The sequence below is a fragment of the Parus major genome, chromosome 4 (genome assembly GCF_001522545.3).
Source record: "Parus major isolate Abel chromosome 4, Parus_major1.1, whole genome shotgun sequence".
In the NCBI taxonomy this organism is placed as follows: Eukaryota; Metazoa; Chordata; class Aves; order Passeriformes; family Paridae; genus Parus; species Parus major.
The window spans coordinates 39,578,345-39,594,134 of record NC_031771.1 but is presented as its reverse complement, the minus strand read 5'-3'; the positions used below and the strand labels follow the sequence as shown (position 1 = coordinate 39,594,134).

General features: G+C 34.8%; 1 protein-coding gene across 28 annotated transcripts in view; it reads left to right on the top strand.

Moving 5' to 3' along the window:
- Positions 1-15,790, top strand: part of PCM1 (pericentriolar material 1) — a 41,542-nt gene that overhangs the window by 12,504 nt on the left and 13,248 nt on the right. For 14 of the 28 annotated variants that reach the window (XM_033513455.1, XM_033513453.1, XM_033513452.1 and 11 more), the window contains 17 exons: positions 357-573; positions 1,785-1,983; positions 2,286-2,462; positions 3,245-3,402; positions 3,608-3,822; positions 5,415-5,566; positions 5,644-5,773; positions 6,452-6,586; positions 7,076-7,269; positions 8,507-8,704; positions 9,620-9,842; positions 9,957-10,102; positions 11,007-11,197; positions 12,316-12,499; positions 13,152-13,510; positions 14,043-14,201; positions 14,989-15,045. In XM_033513455.1, the coding sequence (XP_033369346.1) occupies positions 357-573; positions 1,785-1,983; positions 2,286-2,462; positions 3,245-3,402; positions 3,608-3,822; positions 5,415-5,566; positions 5,644-5,773; positions 6,452-6,586; positions 7,076-7,269; positions 8,507-8,704; positions 9,620-9,842; positions 9,957-10,102; positions 11,007-11,197; positions 12,316-12,499; positions 13,152-13,510; positions 14,043-14,201; positions 14,989-15,045 (3,094 nt within the window). Of the gene's footprint in view, positions 1-356; positions 574-1,784; positions 1,988-2,285; positions 2,463-3,244; positions 3,403-3,607; positions 3,823-5,414; positions 5,567-5,643; positions 5,774-6,451; positions 6,587-7,075; positions 7,270-8,506; positions 8,705-9,619; positions 9,843-9,956; positions 10,103-11,006; positions 11,198-12,315; positions 12,500-13,151; positions 13,511-14,042; positions 14,202-14,988; positions 15,046-15,790 lie in introns of those variants that run through there. The other 14 variants (XM_033513445.1, XM_033513459.1, XM_033513458.1 and 11 more) reach the window with 7 other exon arrangements.

Sequence of the window (15,790 nt, the reverse complement as noted above, 5' to 3'; positions counted from 1 at the left end):
TCCTGCTCATCTGTGTGTATTTGCTAGAGATGTTATTACAGTTCCCCCCAAACTTGAAAACTCAGCAAATTTGAAAATTCTTGGAGGGTTATTAGCTGATTGATTTATGCTTTGTGTCTCATGGGTTTCCATGAAAGTCTAGAGAAGTAGCTTCTTTATTGCAATTTAATTCTTAACTCAGTATATAATTGGGATGTCATTAGAATGTTTTCAGTATATTTCTCTTTATAATATTCTTTGTTTTGGTGTTGATTCTGGTGTTGTGTACAGAAGGCCCATAAGAAAGCTTTTTGTTTCTTGCAATTTATTTACTTTTTTTGGTAGTACTCTGAATAAAATAGAATTACTCTTTTTAGACACAGTCTGTGCCCGACAATAGAAGGCAAGCAGAAAGCCTTTCACTTACCAGAGAGATTTCACAAAGTAGAAATTCTTCAATGTCTGAACACCAGTCAGATGAGAAGGCACATCTTTTTAACAAGATGCGAATGTTGCAGGGTAAAAAGCAAAAAATGGACAAACTATTAGGAGAACTTCATACACTTCGTGACCAGCATCTAAATAACTCTTCCTGTAAGTTTATATAGGCAGAATTATATTTTTTTTCATGAATACAATGTTTTTAATGTGAATGTTTGTAACATTGACTTTCAGATTGCAATTGGTCAATGAAATGTTGGTAATTAAAGCTGTGCTGGGGCAATGTTAATGTAAATGGTTTTTAATGCTGTATAAGTTTCTGTCATAATGAAGAACTCTACAAGTGATGATGATGAGTGTCTATTAGCACTTTGGTTTATAACACTGAAGTTGACTAATGTGAGGATGTGATGGGTCTTTTTCTTCACAGCTTGTCTGTGACACATCTAGCTCGTGAAAAAAAGTGCCATATGAAGTTGAGCTTAGTATGTTTTTATCACAGTACTTCTGCATTTGTGTACTTGGCACTTGATGTGTTAGTGTTTTATGGCAATATGGCTTTGCTCCCTCTCCGTCAAAAGGCTTTCAGGCTGGCAGGGATTTCAGTCACAGGCCATTCTAGAAGGCCTTACCTGTCTGACTGGATTAGAGCTTTGGCCTTTTCTCTTAATGGCTTTGTGCTCTGCTTATTGATGCAGACCTATCCACTTGCAGCTCTTTCTCTGTTGGTTCTCTGTTTGTACTGAAGTTTGTCCTGTAGCTGGAAACTTCTGAGGGGTGAACACAGCATATTCTGGTTAGCACTGAGAAATGAGGCCTTGAAGCATGCACTTGACGGACATGCTTATTTAATAGTTATGTTACTATACCTCAGTTTTTCTGTATGTATTTAATGCACATAATATTAACATACTTAGATATGATTTCACATAGCTGGAAGAAGCAAACATCCAGATTGTTTTACAGCAAATGGACAACAGAGTTTAGCAGAACTGAAAAATTTGCTAGGGTTTTTATTTTAAGCAAAATTATAAAATGGTAAGTTTTTAGAAAAAAGCAGTGCAGCCTTAAGTAAACCTTAAAAAATCTCTATGGGCAGATTCACATCATGAAAACTTCTAACATTTGATAAAGCTGAAAGGGAGTAACTGAAATCTTGTTTACAAAAGCTACCTTATTGCACACTGCCTACTGACATTGTATGCAATGCAACTTAAGAAAAAAGCTTTTGTTTCGCTAAGGGAAGAAGTTACTAACTGCTGTTTTGTCTATTGGTAATATTTTCTGTCATAATTTTAATAAAATTCAGTTAAGCACATTCCTTATTATGAATTGTTCACATAAGCTGTATTTCTTTTCTGTAGTTTTTCCTGCTTCAGGTTCTCCTCAAAGGAGTGTTGATCAAAGAAGTACAACTTCAGCTGCTTCTGGTCCTGTAGGCATAGTAACTGTTGTCAACGGTGAACCAAATAGTCTGGCACCTGCTCCCTATCCTCCTGATTACCTGGTTTCTCAAAATGAGAGTGAAGAGGATGAAAATCTAAATCCAACAGAAAAACTTCAGTAAAAGTTCTTTAATTTTTTTTTTTTACCATTTGCTTTAGTGATTTGGACCGTTACTTTTTTTAATAAGTTTTGTTTTAAGTAACTACTTCCATTTTTTGATTTACCTAATATAGTATTACAGACTACTTAGTAAACAATCTAATACTGTTAACTGAATTCAGAGGTTGAAGTTGAAAGTTCTTATAGGTTGGAAACTGGCAATAAGCTCTTAAGAACTTCAAAGTATATATATTGTTTTTAACTACATAGATTGGCTTAATACAGCAAAACAGATGAAATACTCTCTTTTTCCTCCTCAGGAAGCTAAATGAGGTTCGTAAGAGGCTGAATGAGTTACGTGAGTTAGTTCACTACTATGAGCAGACATCTGATATGATGACAGATGCTGTGAATGAAAACACTAAGGAGGAGGAAGAAACAGAAGAATCAGAAAGTGATTCTGAACATGAGGATCCACAGCCTGTTACAAATATTAGGTTATTGTATTTTTTGTTATCCAAAGTCTTTGTAGCTGAGTTGTTGCTTCAAGAAACCTGCAATACATTATTTGAGTCAACCAGAAGTAACTTAATTCTTATTACATTTACTATTCAAGTGCTTATTACACTAACAAAATGACAAATTTTTTAATTTGAGTAACTGTTACATGGATGTTTAATAATTGTCTAATTCTTGGTGTATTATTTATTTAGATTAGCATGAACATTTAGAGAATCACTATAAGACTTCAAAAACCTGTAATTCCTTTGGGTTTAAGTAGCGAATTACATGTATGGAATTTCACTAGAAGATTACTGTCTCATACTAGAGAATTTGAGTAAAAAATCCCTTCAGTTTACAGAGTCATTTACAGCTATAGTCTGGCACCTTTGTGCATTGAGGATCTTCACTCCGTAGAAACTCGGTAGATCAGTCACTTAGCTATGCAACATATTAAGCTTTTATAACAGACATATGCCTGTAAGGCCTAATGGATTGTTGCAGGGGATAATTTAAAGCTGCTTTGATTTTTTTTATTTTTTTATTTTTTTTTTATTTTAAAAAAGGTAATCTGTTGGAAAGATGGATATGGAAAAACTCCCAATGTCTGGACTGATTTTATATGGGGTGGAGTTGGTTTGGGGGTTTTGTTGGGATTTTTTTTAGGTGGAGGGGTAACAACATCAATTCCTAAAAATGCTAGGTAGAAAAAGGCTGAAGTAAAATTGTATACATACCAGTTTTTAAAAAGTTAACATGAGTAAATTATTTTACCTAGAAACCCTCAAGGAATCAGTAGTTGGAGTGAAATAAATAGCAACTCAAATGTACAGTGTGGAGCTAATAACAGAGATGGAAGACATCTTAATACGGACTGTGAAATAAACAACCGGTCTGCTGCTAATATAAGGACTCTAAAAATGTCTTCTGCCTTAGGTATGTTCTAAAATCTTTCAATAATTTTATTTCTTAGTTCAAATAAGCTACATGGAGTTTGGGAGATCTTTGTATGATGAGCAGAATATTCAAGAATCTGATCATTAAGCTAATATTTTTCAGACGTCCATTAATTACAGTGGACTTCAGAAGTTCAATAATGTGTCTTTGGTATTGTTTTGTTTCCTCCTCTCCCTGTTTTCAGACTGTCATAATATGGAGAATGACAAACACCTCCACCTACCCCAAGGTGAAGATGAGGAGGTGGAAGAAAATCGCGTTAGTGAAGATTCCATTTCTAGTCACAGAAGCAGCCTGGGTGATGTTGCTGGAGATGCCGAGTTTGAGCAGAAGATCAATAGGCTTATAGCTGCAAAACAGAAACTTAGACAGTTACAAAACCTTGCTGCTATGGTGCAGGTATGCTGTAAATATCAATCTAGCGTTCATTATTTCATGTAACGTGTAACTTCTGATAGTGGAAAAACTGCTTAATGCAACATTTAAAATGCTTATTTTTAGGCTAGGGAAGAAGAGATACTGTTTGATTTTTCTGAATTCAAGGGTGCTACTTCTGAAGTTCAATTCAGGGATTTTCTTGGAGGATGCTAGCCTAAGAGAATGGTGGTTGTAATATTTTACCTTAGCACTGGATTACAAAATGCAAATCAAGAAGTTGATCAGTATTAATTTTTAAAATATGTGACATTTTTTAATTTTTTTTTTTAAATTTGGATGTTTTTAAGATTATACTGAACATTCAACACGTTTATATTTTTGAACCCTTGGCTTTATGATGTTCAATCAATTTCAAGTTTTTTCATTGAAATCTTTGGATGTTGCAGCATGTTTGACTTGCAGTATTTTGGTTAGGGGGCAGTTTTCTTTATTTCAAGAGTTTTGAGGGCCAGCTATAAGTTGGAAGTGTTTTTATTTGCAATATCTCACGTTCATTTAGTGATGTTAGCAGTACAACTTCATGGATCTAATGTCCCTTCAAAAGCTCACATTAGAGCACCATATACTGTAATGTCTGCATAGTGAACACACATAGGTGTACCAGAAATGAAAAGGCTTTATGTGAGAATTAAAAATCAAGCTCAGTTGGAACCTATGTTTGAAAATAGCAACAGTACAAACACAATATTGTCATTTCAAGATAATATTCCTATCAGGAACTTCTCAGCATTTTAATCAGTGTTATTTTTTATCATCACTATAGAGATGCTAATTGTGCAGTGCTATAAATCGGAATTAGAGATGATTCAGCAGCTTCCTTAATAAATAACATAACTAATGGCGTGTCTTTAATCATCATATTTCCAAGGCTTGTTATGTGTATGTGGTCAGCAAAGATACAGTAGGTCTCTGAGGTGTGTCATTCTTGGTCACCAGTGATCTCTCCTGTTCAGCAGAGTCTTTATTAAGACACATTGAAAAACAAAAGCAGCAGTGGCTATAGCTTTCATATTTTCAGTTTGAGAACTGGAAATACAGAAATGAGGAAAAAAAAAAAAACTAAATAGAAAACCAGTAGGACTTCTTCCAAAATATTTTAGATTTAGTTTTCAAGAGTAGTTTTGTTATTAAGTTCTTATTACTTATCTTCACTGACTGCAGTAAATAAGCAGTCTTGTTCGCCTCAGTCTTCTTCTTTTCCTCCTTCCACCTCCTTGACATGCTTGTATGTTTCTGTCCACTGAGTCACAGGCAAGTAATTTATGCTTCCACAATGAGACACATTATTTACATTTATAGTGGAAGTTTCAGTAGTTGAGGTTGAGCTAAATAACTTCAAATTCTCTTATTAACTCAATTTATTTTAAAGTCGTGATGCCATAATGATATCTCAGTTCTTGATTTGGACTAAAGGTAAAGCTATTCGGAGTGATTAGTTTTGAAAAAAATCAAACTAGACAAGCTTAACAAACTAGATTTGTTATTTTTTTTTTTTTTTTTTTTTTGGGTATCAACTTTATACAAATCTAACTGCCTTTCTGACATCCTTTTAGGATGATGATCCAGAACCTCAAGGAACAATTGTGAATGCGTCTAATATTGGTGACTTGTTGTGTGAGATGGAAGAGACAAAGCAACAACCAAACAATGTCCGAGCAAGTTCCAACAAGTTAAAAAAAGATGTACAACTAAATGAAAAAGCAAGGTAAGCCTTTGTCAGAGGATGGTAGAGCTGTGCTTCAGGCAGCTTCTTGCCAAGTAACATGTGGATAACTCACACAGGGAGAAGTTCTATGAAGCTAAACTTCAGCAGCAGCAACGGGAGCTTAAGCAGTTACAAGAAGAAAGAAGAAAACTGATTGAAATCCAGGAAAAAATTCAAGTGTTACAGAAAGCTTGTCCTGACCTTCAAGTAGGTAGAAAGTATTTCTTTGCTGTCTTAAGGTGTTGAGCAAAAAAACATAGAGTATCCCGCTCACCATTTTTTCCTTATGAAAACTGGATAAAACTTAAAATTGGTAATACTTGTATAGTGTAAGCAGGTGGACTTTTAAACTTAGAGTCTGCTTTAAACATAGTCTGCTTATGTTAGTTACTTTTCAGTGGTTCTTGTTCAGTGGTTAGTGTATCTTAATTTCACTGCAGTTTGTCTAAAAAAGACTTGATAGAGTCTTCAAAGATACAGAACCTTCTGTCTCATTTTTAGCCAGAAATTTGTCAGTCACGGTTTGTTTACTTCTCTTAGTAGTCATTAATTGGTATTTTGGAACAAGGCTGTGTCTTGTAAGCATGATCAACACTTCATTGCATTTTAACTCTCTAAGAACCTTACTGTTTTGCATGCTCTTTCTATGAAGTGAGCAGTAAATTATCAATAGTGTGCATCTAGAACATTAACTAATAATACATAAATTAAGTTTTGTTGATTTCTAGGTAAGTTTTGAAGTAAATATTTAGTCTTGATTCAAAAGTCCTGTTCCCAAGATTCTGACTTTCTTGGCTCACAAAGCCTTAACGGTGTTGGGATTTAACTGCTGGTAAGTTTTAGAAAGGTATTATACTCTATTTTGCCATTTTGCTTCTCTTTCAGTTGTCAGCTGGTCTGGGTAACTGCCCAACAAATAGACAGACTTGTCAAACAACATCAGCTCCTTCCATGAATGAGTGTAACACAGCTGGCAAGCCTTTATTTGAGTGTGATGAATCTGTACCAGTAGGCAATGAGGTATTTCATACTTGATATACAGTGACTTAAAAAGGGTTTAGAAAGAAGTTTCAGGTGGCTTGAACACATTTTAAGTAGCTGGCCTGGATTGGAGTAGTAGGTATTTTAACAAAGCATGTATAACTTCTTTATTTCATATTTGGAAAAAATGAAATACTGACTTGAACTGACAAGAAATTTTCTCACAAATAAATCATATTATACATATATATATATATATATATATATGTAGCTATATATATAGCACTTGTTACCAAATATTAATATGAAAATTGAATTAATTTTCAACTTTTACTGTGAACATTTTATGATGTATACTGTAGTCAGGTCATCTCTGGAGAAAATGATGAAAATATTTGTTGAAGCCTGGTTTATCTTTGTGTTTTCCTTCACCTTTTCCCCTGAAATTGTCTTTAATAATGATCTGGATATTACTTTTTCTGGAAATTATGCTGGTATTATATTCTAATTGTTCCATTTTACTGCAAGCAGTTATGGTCTGAGATGAGAAGACATGAGATTTTAAGAGAAGAATTGCGACAGAGAAGAAAGCAACTAGAAGCTTTAATGGCTGAAGATCAGAGAAGGAGAGAGCTTGCAGAAACAATATCTACTGTTGCTGCATCTGTTAAAAGTGAAGGGTCAGAAGCCCATTGTACTCCACAGCAGAGCAGGACTGAAAAGTAAGAGCACAAGTTGTTCTATATTAATCAATGGGTGCTTCTGTTGTTTAGTGGGATGTCAGTGTTGGGGGCAGTTTCCTGTCTTCATCTGAACACTGAATGTGATGATTTAACAGAGTAGGAAATTAATTTCTTGACTTGCAAAGTGACTGTTATTTAGCAGCCTGCCAGTTTTATGGATTTTCCCAGCATATTTAGTCTCTCCTGTTCTACCAGTGGGGAAAAGAATCATCTAAGGAGAAGAAAATGTATGGAAAATGCCAAGTGATCAGAGTAATTTTTTTTTTCATCGATACCCATTTTATATTATATACATAAATAAATACATTATATATATATTATATTAATATTATATATAATATATTAATATATATTATATATAATATGTAATATTATATATTATATACATAAATAAATACATTTCCAAAACAGACAGTAATTTCATTTAGCTGTCCCAGTATAGAAGCAGAATGCAAGTTTGCATTGGTGAGAATCACAGAATCAACTGGGCTGGAAAAGACCTTGAAGATTGAGTCTAATTATGATCTGACACCACCTTGCCAATGAGACCATGGCACTGGGTGCCCCATCCAGTCTTTTCTTAAATGCCTCCAGGGATGGTGACTCCACCACCTCCCTGGACAGCCCATTGCAATGCTCAGTCACTCTGTGAAGAACTTCTTCCTAATGTCCAGCCTAAACCTTCCCTGATGCAGCTTAAGATTGTCCTCATGTCTTGTCACTGGTTGCCTGGGAGATGAGGCTGACCTCCTCCTGGCTACACCCTCCTTTCAGGCAGCTGTAGGGAGTAATACAGTCTCCCCTAAAACCCCTCCAGGCTAAACAACCCCAGCTCCTTCAGCCACTCCTCATAGGACTTGTGTTCTAGACCCTTCACCAGCTTTGTTGCTCTTCTCTGGACATGCTCCAGCATCTCAATGTCCTTCCTAATTTGAGGGGCCCAGCGCTGGACCTAGCACTCAAGGTGTGGCCTACCATGTGCCAAGTACAGGGGAAGAATCACTTCCCTGGTCTTTCTGGCCACACTGTTCCTGATTGGCCTTCTTGGCCATGTGGGCACACTGCTGGCTCATGTTTAGCTTTTTAGTGCAGCTTGATTCATTGCAGATAGACTTGCAATTTTCAACAGATTGTTTAAGTAATTCATCATAAATTTGAAAAAAAATACTCTTTTTCCAAACACCCTTTTTCTCCCTAACCCTGCAATGTTCACTAGGACAATGGCTACATGGGGAGGTTCTACCCAGTGTGCCCTAGAGGAAGACAATGGAGATGAAGATGGTTATCTCTCTGATGGAGTTGGTCAGGCAGAAGAAGAGGAAGAAGATGCATCCAGTTTGAATGACAGTTTCTCTGTTTATCCCAATAACAACATACCAGAAAATGCCTATTTTGTTAAAGGAAACAAGGATAGGTTAGTAGCGTTATTTGTTGATCTAATGCTTGTCTGTGTATTTGGAAGTGTATTTGGAAGATGGTGGAAGAAGCATTGCATTAGCTACAAGGTATTCTCACAGCAAATGAAGATTTCTTTCTGCTTGTTGGGGAGCTGTGTGTAGTGGGAGTTTCTTATCTGACTCTTTGTAGCTGCAATCCATATAACTGAGTTAGTGTTTACTTTTGTTTTCAGTCTTATTAAAAGTCTGCCATTGTGCTCTCCAGTTGTGTGGCAGTGGCTCCTGATGTTCCCATTTATTTTTAATCATCTTGAAAGATAACCAATCTGTGTGAAATTTTTGCTGGGATATAGATCAGTCTCTTAAAAAACAGTAGTTCAGAGAATTAAACTAACTCTGAAATTTTTCCTTCTAAATTGCTGGCATCTGTAGTTGTGAAAACTATTTCTTAATTATTGTGAATAATTTTAACTTTGGTTTACCTGATTGACTTATTTCATAACCTTTGTGTGATTAAATGAAAATGCCATGTTAGAAATAATGTATATCTCTGCAGTTATTCTTGTTTGGATACCAAAATGATTTTAGTAGACAGTGGGTTAATCAGGGGCTGGACTTGTCAATGTAATATGCTGGTGGCTTCTATTTTCATCAAGTACATGTTACATAGTAATGGAAAATAGTAGTAATGGAAAATCAAGACACAGACACAGCCTTAACCGTTCGTTTTTGACAGTCATAGGCAGGTGGTGGACTCCTATATTCCATTTGTTTAGGATAGTATTGGATTCAAAAAATGGCATGTGTGATTAACTGGCCTTTGCCGTGTGAGTTTTTGATGTACAACTTAAATATAATTTGAATAATGGAAGTATCATTACTGGTTTGAGTTGTCTGATTTTGTCCTCATTTTTCAAATTTTCCTAACCCAGGTGGAAAAATTGCCATCCCCTTTCAGCAGATGGAAATTTTCGTCCAGCATCTAAGGCTAGGCAACAGCAAAACATAAGTATGCGGCGTCAGGAAAATTTTCGGTGGATGTCTGAGCTTTCCTATGTGGAAGAAAAGGAACAGTGGCAAGAGCAGATCAATCAGCTGAAGAAACAACATGAATTTAGTGTCAGCATTTGTCAAACTTTGATGCAGGACCAACAGGTAGATATGAAGAACAGTTATTTTGCTGTTCTTCTTTTATTCTCTTTCTAACTTTTTCTAGCAATTGCTTCTGGTTTTTGTAATTTGTCACTGTTACATATTTTCTTTCCACAGACGCTCTCTTGCCTTCTGCAGACTTTGCTTACAGGCCCCTACAGTATGATGCCCAATAACATTGCATCGTCGCAGATACATCTTATTATGCATCAATTAAATCAGTGTTACACTCAACTGACTTGGCAGCAGAATAATGTCCAAAGGTTTGTTGACTCTATTAGTTTTTAACTATGGAATTTGAAATGCTTCAGTAACAGGAATATGGTTATGTTAATAAAATATTACAGATAATGGTTAAACATGTGACTCTTGAACTTCTGAGATGATTATGAGCTTTTGAAATTGTATGCAGCATTTCTGGTTGTCTTTTCTTTTTCCCCACTGCCTCTTTAACACGTTTAAGAGTACTTTCTCAGTAATATTTACTAGCAAAAATCAGTTGCAATAGTTAATTTTTAATATGCTTGTGTCTATAGTCTTCACTAGACTACCTGGCAAGATTCTGAATTCTAATGGTAATATACAGCAAAAAATCTTTTTGTCCTTTCTTAGTGTTTTCAGTTAGAATTTATGCTTCTTGCCTTCTATTTTTATGTACTACATTTGCCTGAAAAATGATCTTTTTTCAGAAAAGATGTAATAGTTATTTTAATTCATTGCATGAAAGTTGAAGCTCTTCATCTCTGTTTTGTTTTTGGTAAGTGGTATATAGGTGCTGTCCTCTTACACAATTTTTTGAATTAATTTTAACCTCAGTTCTGTAAATTGTATATTTGATTGTTTCTGTTGAAGTTTTCAGCTTGCTTATTTCTTTAGTAACTAGTCAATTTTTTTTTTTGTTCTTGCAAGGATGTTTAATCTGTGTATATATGGCCACTAGTAAAGAGCAGTTAATTTTAAACCAACTCAGGATTAAATACAAGTAATTTTTGTCTTGAGGGTTTTTTTTATTAGATAAATAGAGCTCTTCTTTATATATGTTACATGGTGTAGGTAAAATAATATGAAGCTCAAATTAATTGATGGTTTTCAAATTCAAATTAAATTTACAGTTTTCCTGTGATTTTCTTTTTTTTCCCCACATTGTTATTTTTTCTTATTTTCAAGGTTGAAACAAATGTTAAGTGATCTTATGCAGCAACAAGAAAAACAGTGTCAAGAGAAATCATCAAGAAAGGAGAGAGGCAGTAGTGCACCACCTCCTCCCTCTCCTGTTTTCTGTCCATTCAACTTTCCTCCACAACCTATGAACCTCTTTAGTGTTCCAGGATTTAATAATTTTTCTTCCTTTACTCCAGGTGAGTACTACTGTAGGTGTGAGAAGTAACATGAATTTAAAAAATTGACATTTTCTCATTTAATGGAAATTGTAATGTGAACTTAATGAAACTTTGTTACTTTTCCTTTGTACTGAAATGCTCTTAAGCAGAAGTTTATTATTTACTGCTGGTAATTATATATTTTTACTTCAGTATGAAGAGCAAGACTATGAAGTTAGTTATATTTGAAAATGCTCACATCATCCAACATATGAAAAGCAATGTTTGATGCTTTTACATACCTTCAACAATCATTTTATAGCTGAAGTCATGTTCTAAGTGAATTGTGTAATTGGAAGGTGGCACTTGGTAATTATTTCTGTTTCTCTTAGAACTTCAAACAGTCATGTTTGTTATAAATGCCTGTAAATGGAGCCTGTTAACCAATTTTTGTTCCCCTCAGAGTTATACAGTAACTGTTGACTTGGATACAATTTTCCTAATCTACTTTCACTGTTGAATTTGGAGGAAAGGAATGTAGGTGTTTTATTGTATAATTTAAAATAAACGAAACTGTCTAAATATATTTCAGTTTTATTAGGAAACCAGGAAATAGGCATAGATCTAGATTACAACTTCCAAATTGCAAAGTCTGTTTTCTATTTGAGAACATTTTTAAAATTACATGGAACCTGTCCAGAAGTATAGTTACATTCAGTTTGGCACTTCCATAAAGATTCAGATGTTAAAATTGAAGTAGTATGAATCTATGACTTCTTTGGCTCTGTAAGTACTTGAACCATTGGAATTTTCTTGTCAATTTGATGGTGGTTGAAATATCAATAAGGTTTTCAGGCAGACAGAATTCCGCCTTTTTTTTTGGAACTGTTGTTATTTTTGCTTTCACTTTTAGGAGCTCTTTACTGGAGTTTCTTGAAGGACCTTCATATCCACTGATGGAATTGTAGTATCCAGTAATGTTTGAAACCTGCACTAAAGATAAATTCTGATTGCCTTACAGTGCTTTCAGGATGAAAATTGTTCTTGCTTACTTCCCCACTGTATTTTTGCTTCATAATTTCATGCTGCCTCAAATTTGAATTTTACTACACAAATAAATGAGGTAAAATCTTCTGACTCTCTTGTTTACTTTGTAGGTATTAACTATAATCCAGTGTTCCCATCTGGTTTTGGAGATTTTGCACAGAACGTTTCTCCACGCAGCAGTGAGCAGCAGGAGCAGCAACATCCTCTAGATCATAATACTTCTGGGAAAACTGAGTATGTGGCATTCCCCAAACCTTTTGAAAGCAGTTCCTCCAATGGAGCAGAAAAACAAAGGTATTTAATGTCAAAGTGCACGTCTCCTGTAATACTTTCTCTTCCCTTTTCTGGGGCTTGTGGGAATTCATCATTCATTAAGGGAATTTGTTGTCATAGAATTACGATATGAGCTTTACTTTCATAATTTCTGGTTTAATTTTTTAAATTTTTTACAGCTGTGTTCTGCTTCTCTCTATATTAATGTATCATTTAATGAACATTTTAAAATCAAATGCAGCCTTGGAGTGGTTTTGTAACACTTTCTGTAAGTGGAGGAAGATTTTGTTCATGTGGGATTGTTTTGAAACTGAGTTGTTTGAATTACTAAAGGATGTAAATTCAGTGAATGCTTATTTTTTTTCTGCTACTGTAGATTATACTGAATATTGCTTTAAGAAATGTTTTATCTATGGTACTATTTGAGCACAGCAGTAGCTGCATAAATATGTTCATGTTGAAACCAGCAATAGATGGGAAGTTCTTCTGTTTTCCATTTGGAAGGGTTCTCTGGAATTATTTATTTTTCAATATTCATTTGGTGTCTAAATAACAAGGGCAGATAATTTGCTTTACAGATAAACTGTTTGCCTGGTAATACGTGATGTTTCTATCTGAGAGACTAGGTTATGGTGTACTGAGGTTGGTCTGTGGGTTTCTTTTTTCCTGACAGAAGGACTCATAGACAACCTGAAGAGGAAATGGAAAAAAGATCAACATGGCTTGATGATAGCCAAGAAATGAAAAAAGATGATCAGTCTCAGCTGAAAGCAGGTTTTGCAGTTTCAGTACAAAACATTGCTTCTGGTCATAAAAATCAGTGTGATAGGAACCGGAGAAGAGATTTTGATGAAAAGTCTTTGGAGAGTTTCAGTAGCATGCCTGATCCAATAGACCCAACTACTGTGACAAAGACATTTAGATCTAGAAAAGCATCAGCGCAAGCAAGCCTGGCATCAAAAGATAAAACACCCAAATCAAAGAATAAGAGGAAGAGTTCTTCTCAGCTAAAAGGCAGAATTAAAAATTCTGGTAGGTTGTGAAGTAATCTTGGATACTGTGGCAAACTTGGCTTGGATTGTAATCATTATATTCCAGAGAATTTATTCTCCATAAATGGTAGCTGTAATAATGAAAATAAGTTATTGAAATGACTTCATTTTATATAATACAACTGCATACGTTTTTTTAGGATTTCAGTAAATAGAAAATAAATAACCAATTGAGATACCATGATTTAAAAGGATCATGCATGCAGATAGGTGCAGATTTGAAATAACAAGGAGAATCTTCATTGTCTTCGTGTTCAGACTGGATTATTTGCTGAAAAATATGCTTCATTGAAATTCTGAGGAAAGAGGGACAATAGTAGTATAGTAGTACTGTTGAGGTTGCTGAGGATTTGGTAGTGCTGGATGGCTTCAATGTACAGAGGAAGATTTTAGTCTAGGAAGCATCATTAGAATTTTGCATCTTTAAGAGTGCCTTTGAACAAATTTTTTAAAGCAATAAAACATTTTGTACACTGTTTCTTTATTTCTTCCTTTGCATTTTCTCCCATTAGGTTATGAAAGTGCAAGTGCTTCTAGTGTGTGTGGACCCTGCAAGAACAATAAAAGCAGACACTCTGATGACGTGGTTCATGCAAAGGTGTTCAGCAAAAGGAATCAGGAACAACTGGAAAAAATAATTAAATACAGTAGATCTACAGAAATGTCTTCAGGTACTCTTCTCTAAATGCCTAATTATTTTGTCAACTTGTGTGAGTAAGGGACCTTAGTTGCTAGTGTGTTACTTGAACGCAGTGCATTTTGACAGGAAGACAGGACTGTATATTTAGTATGTGGATTTTGCATTTTAATTTCTAAGGGTGCTGTAAATGTAAATGTCTAAAAAGTGGGATAGTAATTGCTTTGGGGTATTTTCTGTATATTAAGTACTTGATTAAAGTAATTTAGAAACCTGTTACAGTACAAGAAGCAAAAGTGTAACCAATCTCACCTATTTTCTGGTGATTTTATACAAAGTAACTGCAAAACTGATGAAACTTTCCTTAGCATTTAAACTACATGCTGTACTGCGTACATGTCTCCTTCCTATTTGTGCTTAAATGAGCTCCATCAAATATCATTCAAATTCAGTCTTATAACATCACATAAACCCCTTCATTTTTGCCATCTGCACTGCTTTTCTTGTATCTAGGTCATAAAAATTCTCTCTCCTGTGCCTTTTTTGGTTCTGCCAGTATTTCTGTTTTGTTTGAGAGATGCGGAAATTATAGTCATTGTAGCACAATATAAAGCTTTTCCAGTGTAGCTGTGTCCACACTAAGAGCTGTTTATTAGTGTACATAATAAATTTCACTGGTCAAGTTCTCATTCTCACAATAAGCAGCTCTGATGTGGTTTGGATAACTAAGCAGTCTTCCTCCTGCTGTTTTGTATAGACCCTGTCTTTATTTCTGGTGCGCATTTTTGTGTTTATCACTGTCTATCCCCACTTTCCTACAGCGCATGCTAGGAGAATTCTGCAGCAGTCTAACAGAAATGCATGCATTGAAGCGCCAGGTAATGCATTCACTGCTTAGCTTCAACAATATCCTATTACTTTTTTTTTTTTCTTCTCTTACCTTTGGTCCTATAACTCACTGTTTAGCAGATGTTCAAGATTAGTGCTATGGCAGCACCTTCTCTGTAACTGAGACAAGATACTTAATGAAATGCAGTATTACACAATTCTTTGAATTACAGTTGTGGAGAACATGGTTACCACATTCTTGATTAGTAACAATTTACAAATAGAAAATACAGAGGTAGATACTACATCAAAAAACTGATTTCAGTAGGCATTTTTAGCATGTTTAAATGATTCTATTACATATTATGTATGGAGGAGGGAAGCAAATTGTGGTAACTTTTCAAAGGTTGAAAAAGCTTGCCCGTGCTTAAAAAAATTGCTGGTAATCAAGTTGCACAGTGATGTTTGCTGTTTTGCTGATAACCATTAACTCGAATACTAACAATTACACATCTGTTAAACTGAGTTTTCCAAATTTAACTATGTTTCCATTCAGCACTTTCCAAATAATGTATGTAATAGTTTGATTGATGTGGTGAATGATAATACTTAATTTTCAAGTGAATGGGAGATTTATTAGGGAATACATTTTCTTCTCATACATATATAATAGGGTTTAAGGGTAGGAGGTTTTTTTTGTGAACTTGGGAGTGACACTAGACATGTATGAGAATGTACCTTTTATGTTGGGAAAGAGTGGCTTTCTTGAGTTCAGTCTAAAGCTTTCTTTAATGC